This window comes from Staurois parvus, unplaced genomic scaffold (genome assembly GCF_062004578.1).
Source record: "Staurois parvus isolate SC_StPar_1 unplaced genomic scaffold, SC_StPar_1.0 ptg000075l, whole genome shotgun sequence".
NCBI lineage: Eukaryota > Metazoa > Chordata > Amphibia > Anura > Ranidae > Staurois > Staurois parvus.
Window position 1 is genome coordinate 503,264 of NW_028317871.1, and position 14,734 is coordinate 517,997.

Here is a 14,734-nt window from a genome sequence, read left to right on the forward strand (position 1 = left end):
CTGTCTTTTTCTCTTGTTGGTGGGCGCATATTGCTTGCCTTGCCCCAGGCACTGACAAACAACTTACACCACTGCCTGGGGTAATCTGTAATGTTCAGGGTCAGCCCTTTCTGAGGAGAGCTCTTGGCTTTTTTCCCCTCCCTAATCTAGTAAATTCTCTTATCCTTCCATGCTGTTCTGGAAGACAAAGACTATAATCCAGGCTTAGACTTGCCAGTAACTTTTTTTTAAAGAGTCTTCAAAGAGAGCAGGATTCTTCCCCCTGTATTAAGCCCCATTCACACTTTAGCAACATGTTTTTTGGCATGGTACCATTCATTCGAATGGGCCTCCCTCTGCTCCAAAAATTTGTGAAACAGTTTATGTACCAAATTTTGTCACTGAGGCAAGCTTGTTTTGCTTCACACATTTTTGAACACATCATGCGACTGCAACCCGTGTTTGGGTTCCATTAAGAAATAAAAGTTTTTGGTGTATTTCTGCTATGCCTAGGTGTGAACGGAGCATTATAATTTTTGTTATAGGTGTTTTGCTTTAGATTAGGTTCTTTGGTTCTCTTATAGAAACAATTGAGTACTGACGTGATACTTTTATTTGCACTAACATATAATTTTGAGGACAAGCTTTCGGTGTATGTCCCTTTCTTCAAGGTCCAAGCAGTACTATTACAAAGTTTTAACAAAATGTTAGAAGAGATGTGGGGGATGAGAAAAAAAAAAAAGCAGAAAGAAACACAGCAAAGCAAAAGCAAAGACTGGGGCGGGGAGAACAACACTCACAGAGGGAGTCATAAAAATGTCATAACAAATACATACAAGAAGGCCAGAGGCAGATTGTGATCCAACCCAGGACTTTACAAAGAAATTAAAAGGCCTCATTAAAACACTTCCAGCCCACCTACATTCAGAACTTATAAATGTGATTCCTGATCATCCAGAAATCGGGGACTTCTACATGCTACCCAAAATCCACAAGCCAGGAAATCCAGGCAGACCCATCATAACAGGTATGAATACACTAACTGAACAAATCTCAGGCTTTGTAGAAAAAATTTTAAAACCTTTAGTCAAGAATACTGCTAGTTTCCTGCAAGACACAACTGACTTTCTGAACAAGATCAACAACATACAGCAATTACCATCTAATACACTTCTAGTGACTATGGATGTAGTATCCCTGTATAGTAATATCCCTCACAAGGATGGATTAGCTGTATGTCACAGATCCTTATCATCCTCACCAAACCATAAATATACTGCTAAGGATGTTACACAGCTCATTGAATTCATACTTACAACTACTTTGCCTTCAATAAAGACATCTATCTTCAATGTCTGGGTACTGCGATGGGAAGTAAAATGGCACCCCAATATGCCAATTTATTTATGGCTGACCTGGAGCAAAAATTCCTGAACAGCATGAAACAAAAACCATACAGATACCATCGCTATATTGATAATATTTTCATTATATGGACAGAAGGTGAAGAAAACCTAAAACAATTTTACTCATTGATCAACACTTTTCATCCATCAATCAAACTAAAAATGGAATACTCAAACACACACGTCAACTTCCTAGACACCACAATATACATCAGGGATGATACGCTTCACACCTCAATATACAGAAAACCCACTGACAGATGCAACTTCCACCCCCAATACACGAAACGTGCCATCATACACAGTCAGGCCATTAGCTACCACTGAATATGTTCTGACCCAAGAGACAGAGATACACATCTTGGGACACTAGCAGACTCCTTCCATAAGAAAGGTTACAAGGACAAAACTATCAACAACAGCATAAACACAGCCTTGAGAACCCAAAAGGGAAATCGACTTCAGTACAAAGAGAAAAAAACAAACAACCATGTACCTCTAGTAACCACATACAACCCAGCACTAGAAGGAATAAGAAAAATAATCAAAGATTTACAACCCATCATAACAGAGGATGAAACTCTGAAAGAAATATTCCAGCAACCACCAATACTGGCCTTCAGACAACCCCCCAACCTCAGAAATAAACTATTCAGTAGAAAACCTCCTTCTGATTATGAGGGCACAAATAATGGAAGCAAACCCTGCAATAAAAAACGCTGCAAACTGTGCAACCAAATCAATCCATCAAAAAGTGTCAGACACTCAAAAGGGATCTTCAATATCTCCGGATCATACATCTGCACCTCTAGTAATGTTGTGTACCTTATCCAGTGCAGAAAATGTAGCAAAGGATCTTATGTTGGCAAAACAGGAAAGAAGTTGCAAACAAAGATGAATTTGCACAGACATACCATCAAGGAACATAAAGAAGATGACTTTTGCACACCTGTGGGACACCATTTCGCACAACCAGACCACGTTATGGAAGACCTCAATGTTTTAGTTCTTAAAGGAAATGTCAAATCCATTCAGGAAAGAAAAATTTTTGAACTAAGAATGATAATTCTATTTGACACAAGAGATAAGGGCCTTAATTTGGACATGGGATTCCTCAATCATTATCCAACATTTTTATGACTCCCTCTGTGAGTGATGTTCTCCCCCCCCCCCCAGTCTTTGCTTTTGCTTTGCTGTGTTTTATCTCTAGTCTAACCCTAGGCTTGTGGTTCTTTCTGCTTTTTTTTTTTCTTCATCCCCCACATCTCTTCTAACATTCTGCTAAAACTTTGTAATAGTACTGCTTGGATTTTGAAGAGGGGGACATACCCCGAAAGCTTGTCCTCAAAATTGTATGTTAGTGCAAATAAAAAAAGTATCACGTCAGTACTCAATTGTGTCTGCCACAAGTGCACTAATACGGCTACAATCATATCAAGCATTGGTTCGCTTATATAACTGACCAGTTTAGCAGAAGGACTTTTAAGGTGTTTTTTCGTGATGTCTTCTTTTTTTGGAGGAAAAACCTACAGTGTCTTTCATGCTGTCCTGGAAGACTCCTGGAAATTACTGGTAACTCTAATTCAGTATAGTGGTACATTTAAGCATTGGAAATTTATATCTAATGTTGCTAGAAAATTTCAGCAAATGTGCCTAGATTCAAACAATTCTATAAATATGCTTATTTGAATTGTTGTTGCTGTACCTGAAAATTATATTTGATGTAACTTTTTAGTTTCTGTGATTAGTGTTCTAGATTAACAGTAATTTTGGCTGCCACCATTACAACTGTACATATATAATTCCCATCAATACATAAAACCTGATTTTTAAAACATTCCTATTGAGTGCATTAGTTACATAAAGCCTATAAGGTTCACAAGGGTTTCTAAAAAAAAAACCCTACAAATTCCCTCTACATTAATTGCATATAATAATGATATGATAGTTAAAGTGGTTATACAGCCTAACATTTTTTTTTTCCTTAATGCCTTCCTTGCATGCATTTGATCCAGTGCTTTTCACTTTTTCCAGCTTTTCTCCCCCCTCACTTCCTGGTCTCATAGGCCTTGCTGAGGCAGCAGGAGCCGTTTGCTCCCACTGCTGTCCATTAAAGCCAGTGATGAGGGAGTGGGGGGTTGCTGGCCGAATCCCGATTTCTGTGTCCACAGATGTAGACAGCAGGGCTCAGGAGCAAGGCCTGCGCCAGCATATGCCAACTTAAGCAGCCATCTTAGGGCACCAGGATGGGGTGGTAAAATGCACCTTGCCAATGTAGACAAACATTCCTTTCCTCATCCCTGTGTCCAGTGTAATGGTGCAGTGATTATTGTGTAGCAGTAGTAGTAGATAACACACCCTGTGTAGCATGAGGTGTGGACTACCCCAGCCTCAGTGTACTATTATCAGGGTGAGTCCAGTGACAGCTTTGCTTTCTCGTCCCCAGTCAACTGCCTAGCCGATCATCTCCAACCCCTTGCGTTCACATGGAGAAAGCTGCATCCCCCAATGGTTATCAGTGATCCTCTCACCTCTGTCCATCGAGCTCTGCACAGATTGGCTGTGGAGGCTGTCAGTCTGCGAGTGTGTCCCAGCTTCAGGTGCAGAGTTGTAGGAGCGATATCCGCCGGAAGGCTGAGATTGGAGGAATGATGGGGAGATAATAATCACATGGATCCCCCGCCACAGACATGACTGACCTAGGCACAGACTGGCAGAAACTTAGATTCCTATAGGAGGAAGAAGCCAGCAGGATCCTGGAGGTCATGGACTGAGGAGGAAGGAGAGGGTTAGAGACTCAGGTAGAATAGGTAGTGATAGGGTCAGAGCAGAGTAGAGCTTTTAGTTGTACCTCCCAGTCACCATACAAGTCTGTATGAATGAATTCCTGGTTTGTCACAATATTCAAGAACAATATTATTTTTCCCCTTCCTCTCAGGTTTGAGGTCAGGTGGGAGACTCTGTTGTCAGTGACAAGGATACAGGTTTTTACAGGTACCCGCTCACACTTCCGCTTGCATTGCCTAGGCGTTCCAAGTGGAAGTTCTCCTCCCCACCTGCAGCCTTCTGGAACACATCACAGGTCCCTAATCACTGCAGGATCATTCAGGTAGCACAGCACAGCTTGCGCATGCGCAAAATGAATGGTCACAGCCAGCTGCCCACAGTTAAGACACCAGTGCCAGAGGGTAAAGGCCAGTGAAGAAACAGGCTCAGGTGAGCACAGCACTGGATCCCTGGACAGGTGAGTGTCTGCTGACAGATATAGCTGAAGCTCCTCTTTAATAGGCCTAGTTGTTTCTTTTAAAGCTGAATGTTAACAAATTTATTGAAATGACCGCCCCATTCTTTAACCCATTGCTGACACCAGAACAGGGCCAGCAGCAACATTAGGCTGCTTAGACAGCAACCCTAGGGTGCCTGTATGGGTGCACCTTCACCTGTGTAGACATACAGTACATCCTTGCACCAGCCCTGTTTGGGAGCAAGAACACAGATGCGCTGCCATAGGAAGCATTTTCCTATGGGGTACCATCAAGAAGAAGAGGAGCCAGGAGCACAAGCGGAGGACCCGAGAAGAGGATGCTTGGGTCCACTCTGTGCAATTCCATTGAAAAGAGCAGGTAAATATAAACCTGTTTGCTATTTAAAAAATGTTTGCATTACAGCCACTTTAACCACTTAAGGACTGCCCACAGAACATTTACTGCTACAGGTCAGCCCCTGTGCGCAGGATCACATATATACGTGATTCTGCATATCTGGGGAGGGGGAGCGCCACCGATCGTGGCCCCGGGTGTCAATCACTGGGTCCCGGCCGGTGATTACCCCTCCTCCCTGTCAGTTTGGGCACACTGTTCTGGATGGCTGAGCCATCCAGAGCAGAGTGCTTACAGTGAAGCACACATCCCCCCGCCCCCTAGTAAAACACTCCCATCACACAGTTAACCTTTTGATTGCCCCTCATGTTAACCCATTCCTGCCCAGTGCCATTAATACAGTGACAGTGCTTTTTTTTTTTTAGCATTGATCACTGTACTGGTGTCACTGGGGATGTCAGTGACACCAAGTCAGTCCCCCCCCAGTTTTCAGAATGCCTGCCGCAGTCCCGCAGTCCCACCATAAGTCGCTGATCGCCACCATTATTAGTATAAAAAAAATTCCAGTATCTATACCGCCATTTGTAAATGCAATAACTTTCACGTAAACCAATTAATTTACATGTATTGGGATATTTTTTAGCAAAGACATGTCGTAGAATACATTTTGGCCTAAATTTATGATGAAATTTGATTTTTTTAATTTTTTTACCGGACATGTTTTATAGCGAAAAGTCCAAAATATTTTTTTTTCTAAATTGTCAGTCTTTTTTTTTTATAGCGCAAAAAATAAAAATTGCACAGGCGATCAAATACTGCCAAAAGAAAGCTTAAAAAAAAGGATGTAAATTTCATTTGGGCGCAGCGTTGCATTACCGTGCAATTGTCAGTTAAAGTAACGCAGCGCCGTAAGATAAACCGCTTCTTTAACTGCTTCCTGACCACACGTGATTCACACCCCTCCCAGTTAGCGTCAGATTGCCCGTCAGTACACCAGTAATCACACTTAACCCCTTGATTGCCAGGAACACGCTCATACACAATAAAACTCTGTTGCTAGTACAGTGTCTGAATGGATCAATATCTTTGATCAGATCAGCACTATACCAGCGTTCACATTGGTATAGTGTCCCCAAAAACAGCGTTAGTGGGATCAGCCCTGGCACCTGCCATCACCTGCATTTAGCCCCTATACTTACTGTCACTGACACTTGATACATTGCACACAAAACCGCAGTGTTTGCAGAATCAGGCCTGAATCAGGCATTTGCTGGTAAATTTTGAGTATTACGCTCTACTTTTTGGTGAACTGGTGAGCACCAGCGGCCTAGTACATCCTGGTCTTTCACATACCAGCACTGCAGTATCACTTGGTGACATGGCGAGCCCCATAAGTGCAGTACAAGCTGGTGCGGTGATGAGCACAAGTATTGTCCCGTAACCACCAAGAATTCGCACACAGGCCCGTAGAGCCCCTAGTATCCTTCCAGATGTGCTTGCAAATCCCGATTGGCAACCCACAATTTCTGCAACACCCGTACTTCCCCCATTCACTGCTCAACCTGAAATTCAGGTGTAAATTTAACTACCCAACTGGATTATTTGGAGCTATTTTTCACGCAAGATCTGTATGCATTAATTGTGAATCAAAGCCATTTATATGCAGAAAAATTTATCGCCACCAACTCAAATTCAAACCTTGCCAGACAATTCGCATGGAAACCCATTATGGTTTCTGAATTAAAATTTTTGGGGGGCCTAACCCTCAACATTGGCATTACTAAAAAAATAAAATGAATTGCGGTTGCATTGGTCCACAGACCCGATTCATCATATGCCTGAGTTCTCTGCTGCCATGGCCTGTCATAGATATGAGAGTATGATGTGTTTTATGCATTTCAATGACAATACACTCTGTCGTTCTTGGGGAGACCCTGAATTTGTCTGGCTCCACAAAATTCAGCCCCTCGTAAATCACCTTAACCAAAAATTTGCAGATGTCTATACTCCCCAGCAAAAAATATGCAGTGATGAATCCCTCATTAATTTTTCTGGCCACCTTGCATTCAAACAATTTCTCCCTAGCAAGCGTGCCAGATCAAGATGTATAAGACCTGTGGGAGGGCAAGAGGCTATACATATACATTTTGGATTTATGAGGAAAAAGATGCCCAGACTACATAGGGAGTAGTGGCAAGATAGTTTGGGACTTGGTGTTATCCTCTTTCCATATGGGGTACCACTTATACGTGGACAATTTTTATTCAAGCATGCCACTATTTAGACATTTGTACAATTTTGGAATTGCCGCATGTGGCATAGTGCGATCTCATGTGTGCCCACCATTAGAAATAGGTGGATGCAGGGCGGTATATTCTAATGGTGGGCATAGCACACACTTTTTCTGACAGAGATTTCTTCTCTTTTTTTCATTCAGCCCACAGGCTGCATACAAAAAAAAAAGAATATAGCATATATACCCAACAAGGACCAGTGACATACTGGTACATCACAGGACTTTGGCTATATCAGGATGATGCCTAGAGCTGCACCCATCATCCTGGTATCGTTTTCTTCAGTTGGCGATTTGCTTTCATGTAAAAGCAATCCTAGTGGCTAATTAGCTGCAGGATTGCTTTTACAAGCAGCTGGAGATGATGACCCCCTCCCCCTCTGCCTTCCACAGCCTTCTTGGGCAGTCCTGTGCCATCGGGGGAACCTGAGAATGCAGCCGATGTTTCTGCCAGCTGACCATAGAGCTGATTGGAGACCGGAATGATGCAAATCATCTTGATAGTCTAAGAAATCGGCAGCTATTTTATCACTTCAGTTTCACAGGATATAAACAGCGCCAATTGTAAATTGGGAAATTATCTGATCACACCGATCTTGGTGAGATTAGATAATATAAGGGCAGAGAAGATATCTAGAGTCTGATAGACCCCAGATTTCTCAAAAAAGAATATATGACAATGCCCATTGAAGTTATAGGGGATATTTGCATTCCCTGTGATAGCATTAAAAGCGATAAAAAAAAAAGAAAGACAGTGTAAAAATAATAATAAAAAAATCAATACCTTAAAAAAAAAAGCACCCTCGCACCCCCCCCCCCCACCCTGCATGCGCACCTACGTTCACGAGTGTTGACCCTGTGCCAGTATGTAAACAGCGGTTGCACCATGCATGTGAGGTATCACAGTGAACATCAAATCAAGGGCAGTAATTCTAACACTAGACCTCCTCTGTAAATATAAAATGGTAGCTTGTAAAGGCTTTTAAGGTGTTGCCTATGGATATTAAAAATGTATGCAGTTTGTCACCATTGCACGGGTTATGCGCAGTTTTAAAGCATGTCTTGTTTGGTATCTATTTACTCAGCATACCATCCACTTTTATATTTTACCAAATAATTGGCCAATATATTGTGGTTTTGTGCATTAAAAGTAAAAAAAAAAGTGTATTTTGTTACAAAAATTTGTGTTTGAAAAATCGCTGCACGAGGACTATGTGACATAAAAAATTGCAGCATCCACTATTTTATTCACTAGGGTGTCCTCTTTAAATACATATATATTGTTTGAGGATTCAAAGTAATTTCCTAGCAAAAAATACAGATTTTTTTTTTCCATGTGAACAAAAAAGTGTCAGAAAAGGCTTGATCTTCAGGTGGTTAGAAGAGTGAATGATGTGTGGCATAAACTTCTAATGCCAGTCATAAAATGCCCCCACCTCCCCAAAATGACCCCTTTTTGGAAAGTAGACACCCCAAACTATTTGCTGAGAGGCATGTTGAGTCAAGAATTAATTTTCAGAATACTCCTGGTTTGTCTGCACGTTGCATGTGCATGTTTGGCTGGGTCTGAGTCGCATATATTCATTATACATGCTCTTTACACTGGTGTCAGTCTGGACACCTTGCTTGGAAGTGCATTTCTTTATTAAAGTTTGATGCTTTTTAAAACATACTGCACCATGATTGTTCGCTTTTTTCTTTTGAGTGACGGTCTGATCATCTCTCAGTTTGGATACTAAATTACCTTTGGAGTGGATTTTCTACTTTGCAGCACATCATCTGTTGGAGTTCATCCCTCATTTCTTCAGTGTTGTTGTCACCATATTATTCATTTCTCCCAGAATAACAAGTACTATATGCTGGTTTTTCAACAATCAGCATATTACTCTGGTGAGTTCTATTTACCCATTTTTGGTAGTGGATTTACTTGGTGATGAATTATTTTGGACATTATTGATTATTTGAACTTTTGGACTTTTTTGTTTTTGCTGATTTTTATTTTGATTTATAATATTGTTTCTTATTGTTTTGTTATTTATTTTCTTGTTATACTTTTGCATGTATTTAAGCGCAACCTATTTTTTTGAAGTTTTGTATATCCTATAAGTTTATAGGCTAGGTTTTGCAGCTTACTGTGTTATATAATTTCCGTGGCGCTGGTTCTTTATTTATAACTAAATGTAGATTGCCCCGCCCTGTGTCATTATGCAGGGATGGGGGATTGTCGCCTGAGTGTATATATCTTGTATCTGTGTTCAAATAAACTAGTCTACCTCCTGGTTTACTTCAAGACTGGTGTTGTCTAGTCTTGTATGGTCGGCTGTGGTGTCTGTTATCGGTATTCGGACAGGGGAAGCAGTATTCTAACGAAAGTACTCAAGCACAGTCTGGGTCTGTTCTGTTACACCAAGGAATTTGATTAGAAGCATGGTGCGTATTTTGCAGATCTCGTTTGTTGCCACGAGTTTTTGGAATATGAAGAAAGAAAACAAAAACATATTTTTCTTTTTTTTTTAGATTTCAAAACCTTGTGAGAAAAAATTAGATCTGCAAAATACTCACTAGGCCTCTTTTTAAATTTATTGGGGTGTCTACTTTCCAAAAAGGGGTCATTTGGGGTGGGGGTGGTTTGGTGCTATCCTGGCATTTCTGGGCCTCCGAAACTGTGATGGGTAGTGAGGAAGTGAAATAAGGAAGTTGCACACCTTCAGGCTTTCAAAGTGGTCACTGGATTTCAGGCTCCTGTATGTAGCTAGGTTCCCAAAAAGTCTCACACGTGGTATCCCCATACTCGGTAGCAGTAGCAGAATGTATTTTAGGGTGTAATTCCACATATACCCATGGCTTGTGTGAGAAATGTATAATTTAAATTACAACTTTGTGTAAACAAAAAAAAAATGTTTGTCATTTTCCAAAAACTTGTGGAAAAAAATAAATCTTCCATGGACTCAATATGCCTCTCAGCAGATAGCTTAGGGTGTCTACTTTCTGAAAAGGGGTCATTTGGGGGTGTTTATACTATCCTGGTATTTTAACACCTCAAGAAATGTGATGGCCAGTCAGAAAGTAAAAGCTGTAAATTGCAGTATCTATACCATAGTTTGTAGACGCTATAATTTTCACACAGAGCAATCAATATACACTTATTGGGATTTTTTTTTACCAAAAACATGTAGCAGAATACATTTTGTCCTAAATTTTTGACTATCTTTGAGTTTACTATATATTTTTTATAGCCAAAAGTAAAAAAATATCATTTTTCTTCAAAACGTTCTGTCTTTTTTTTGTTTATAGCACAAAAAATGAAAGGCGTACAGGTGATCAAATACCACTGAAAGAAAGCGCTATTTGTGTGAAAAAAAAGGACATACATTAAGTACAGCATTGCATGGCCGAGCAATTATCAGTTGAAATAGTGTAGCAAAAAGAGGCCTGGTCACTAAGAGGGGTAAATCCTCAGGATGGCAAGTGGTTAAGGTAATCTACAGTGGGCATCTGCCAGCACTGTTTTAGCAGAATAAGTTATGCAAAAGTTTTATAAATCAATTGTCACTTATTTTAAAAAAATGAAATAATCTCAGCTGTTAAATAAAAATCAAACTTCCCTCTTCACTTGCTAAATATTATAATAGTTAATTGCATTGATCTAACAACTTTATATAATACTATACAGACCACATAGTAATGTTTGGTTTTAATGATTGCAGGACACCTGTAGGTAGCTCAGAACACCCCCAGGTTTGCTGCTGGACACAACTGCAAGTTCTACATGATAACTCTGAAGTCTTGTTTCCTGTCAATGCTGCTGGTTCCTATTCACATTCAGGTAATTAGTATAAAATATGATTTCTCACAAGGCACAGTTGAGTGCTATGCTGCCATATTTAAAGTGATATTAAAGTTTCAATGTTTTTGTTAAAATAATACACATGGTATACTTACCTAACTTAACTATATAACTTAAGGTTATTGCACAGAGCAATCCTTTACTGCTTCTTCATCGGTCCCCTGCCGGCGCTTTCTCTTCCTCCTCTCTTTGTATATAGCAAGCCATGTGCTGTGGGTGTGTTCCCATACTGAGCTGTGCTTGTCCATAAACAGCCCCACCCTCACTCCCTCCAGGATTTGACTGAAGGCAGTAGGAACCAATGGCCCTGCTACTCTCCTGTGAGAAGAGGAAGAGAGGAGAGAAGAGCTGCAGTCGGGAACAGTGCCAGATCAATGGAGAACTCGGGAAGGTGTTTAGGGACTGAGGTGTGTGAGGAAGAGACAGCTGATTCTCGGCAAGTCTGTCACAACTTTGTTTACACTGATTATCAGGGGACTGATTATCTGTAGACCAACAAAGAGATTTGTGAAAAGAGATTCACAGGAAAGCGGCTACATTATGGACAGAATGCGATACTCGGAAAAATTTCCAAAAAATTATGCTTTATTAAACATTAATGATAGACAATAGGGCAATCACCCTGGTTTACCATCACCTCAGTATGAGACAATACACACAGACCTAAAACCATTTAAAATCACACCAAGACCGGTCTGAATATATATGTGCTGCAGAGACAGTGACAAACTTTTGTCTAAAGCATTTGCAGCACCGCACATTGATTACACTCCCTGTAGGAAGTTTTTCCAAAAAATTGTACCATAGGTATATATAATGTAATTATCACATGCTATGCATAATAGCTAATACAGTTACCATGTGGAGAAAAACATAACCCTTAGCCTATTCAAGGCAATATGGGTAAAAAATTGCATAAGAAGGGGGGATATACCCCAATAATATGAATATAGATTCATGCAGTACAACTCTACTGAGACACATGTGATTGGGGCCCATCTACCCTTGGTAGATGCAAATAGTTGCAAAAATTCTTATAGATGAAGGAGTCCCTGTTGATGTCTTGATGGAATAATAAATGTATTGCAGAGCCCTGCTTTATATGGTTTCTTCACCACAACATGTGGACTATAAACCACTTTGATATACGTGATGGAATGAGGCCCAATGGGTCTTCCGTTTGTTGCAATATATGCTGTATGCCTTGCATCTAGATAATGCATCATAATGTCCCCATCCTGAAATAAGACAAATGATACAAAGACAGTCAATCTGGGTACTCTCACTCTGATGTATATAATAGGTAACAAGAAGCCTTCTTCGTTATTCTTGTAACAGTCCACTCACCACCTGTGCCATGGGTAGTAAATAATGGAAATGTCATTCACATGTACTGTCGTGTTGATCCAGGGAACAACCGCTTACATCAGCCGACATCTTGCGGGTTCCGTTCTCTCCATGGCGCCTGTACAGCTTTGCATGACTCATGGCATGTGAAAATGGCCGCCTCCTTGTAGGTCGGCGTGCATAACGCCAATGCGCATGATCGGAAGTGACGTATCTGACGTATGACGTCAACGCGTTTCGCCGATGGGCATATCTCACTCGGCTTCGTCAGGATCAATGAGATTCCTGCCTTTCAGCTTCCTATTTATAGTGGGTTTAAACCCACCCAAATACGCAAATTATTTACCTGCAGCTATTCTCAATGGGAAAGAGGCTAATTACTTAGCACAGCAGCTGGTCATTTATCACATTTAAAACGACAGGCAACTGGACACATCAAAGAAAGGAAAGGTTTACCATGTTCTATTGACATTAAAAGAAATGAAAAATTACCGCAAACTCACCACAAGATGGTGATATTAATTAGAAAATCCCTGCATAAGGCTATTTATCCAAAAACACCTGGAGATCACATTCAACATTTAACCCCTTTGGGAACAATGTATCAAGTTTATAAATCCAATATTTTTCCTTTCTTAATAATTCTTTATCAAAATCACCTCTCCTCTGGGGAAAATGTAATGCATAGAAACCTTTCACTTTTGTACCATCTAATTTACCACCATGGTGCTTAGCATAGTGTTGAGCTAAATTACTTTCAGGGTCATTGGATTTGATATCTCTAAAGTGTTCGCCTATTCGTACTTTAAGTTGTCTTTTAGTTTTACCTATATACATCTTTTTACAAGGGCAAGTCAACATATACAATACTCTGGCTGTGGAGCAATTTATAAGACTTTGAATTTTATAGTGAGTACTATTATTTGAATCAAAGAAAAAAATCTGTGCGATCCACAAATTTACAGATCTGGCATTTTCCACATCTATACATCCCTTTTGTACGTGACTTTAACCATGTTGTTTGTTTTAACGGTTGATAGTCAGAATGGATAAGGAGGTCACCAAGATTTGGTGCTCTTCTAGCTACCATTTGGGGGCATTCACCTACAATTTTACCTAATTTGGGGCATTGGGTTAGAATCTTCCAGTGTTTTTCTAATATTTGTCTTACAGCCTGCCATTAAACTCCAAATTGAGTTATCATTCTAACAGGGTGCTCACTTAATTTAACCTTCTCATCCTTTTTGGGGGATAATAAACTCTTACGGTCAGTTTGATATGCCCGTGTCCGAGCTTTTCTAATCTGAGAGTGAGAATATCCCCGTTCCCTAAACCTGACTGATTATCTGTACCCTGATTAACAGTGCAGCCCCATCAGTGCAGCCTCATTAGTGCCCATCAGTGCAGCCTCACCAGCACACATCAGTGAGATAGAAAAATTACTTATTTGCAAAATTTTCTAACAGAAATTAAGGAAGGTTTTTTTTTAAATTTGGGTCTTTTTTTGTTTGTTTAGCAAAATATAAAAACCCATTGGTGATTAAATACCACCAAAAGAAAGATCTGTCTCGAAACAAAATTATAAAATTTTCATAGTGGTACACAGTGCATGACTGTGCAATTGTTATTCAATGTGTGACAGCACTAGAAGCTGAAAATTGGCTTGGGCAGGTAGGGGGTGAAAGTGGGTGAAATCATAACACTGACGGGGTGCTTACAATGGTCAGAATTTTTTTTCATTTATATAAAACCCTACAAATTTATTATGTAGTAGCTCATATGTTACATAGGTGAAAAGATGTAAATCTCTAAGATAAGTAGTATGTCAGACTTTATTGGCATGGCAAGGTGTACAACAGCATAACATAAACATATCGGTTTTCTTACAAATTACATATTTAAGAAACCGTGTTCTGTATATCTCAATAAAAGCAATGTAAAGGAAGGTTACAGACATATAGAAACCGACTGCGTTTGTATGTATCAACAAATTGTTACATTTATATGGCTGATTGCCTTGGTATCATACAGAAGACTCCTAATGGGTCAGTGTGTTTCTCATTTCTGCTTCCTCAGGACACATGAAGAGGATAGCAATGGTTATCATCTACAATAAAGCAACATTTATTAGCATATACTGTATTGAACAACCTTTCAATGGGAAGTACAGTGGATAAATGGAAAGTGCTTCCATCTGGCAGCACTAGGGTAGTTAGTTCAAATCCCAGGCACCACCTGCTTGGAGTTTGCATGTTCTCCCTGT

General features: G+C 40.1%; 1 protein-coding gene across 2 annotated transcripts in view; it reads left to right on the forward strand.

Moving 5' to 3' along the window:
- SNX29 (sorting nexin 29) overlaps positions 1–14,734 on the forward strand; it is a 1,801,773-nt gene that overhangs the window by 481,410 nt on the left and 1,305,629 nt on the right. For both annotated transcript variants that reach the window (XM_089669411.1, XM_089669412.1), the window contains exon 9: positions 10,985–11,103. In XM_089669411.1, coding sequence (XP_089525537.1) covers positions 10,985–11,103 — 119 coding nt within the window. The remainder of the gene's footprint in view (positions 1–10,984; positions 11,104–14,734) is intronic.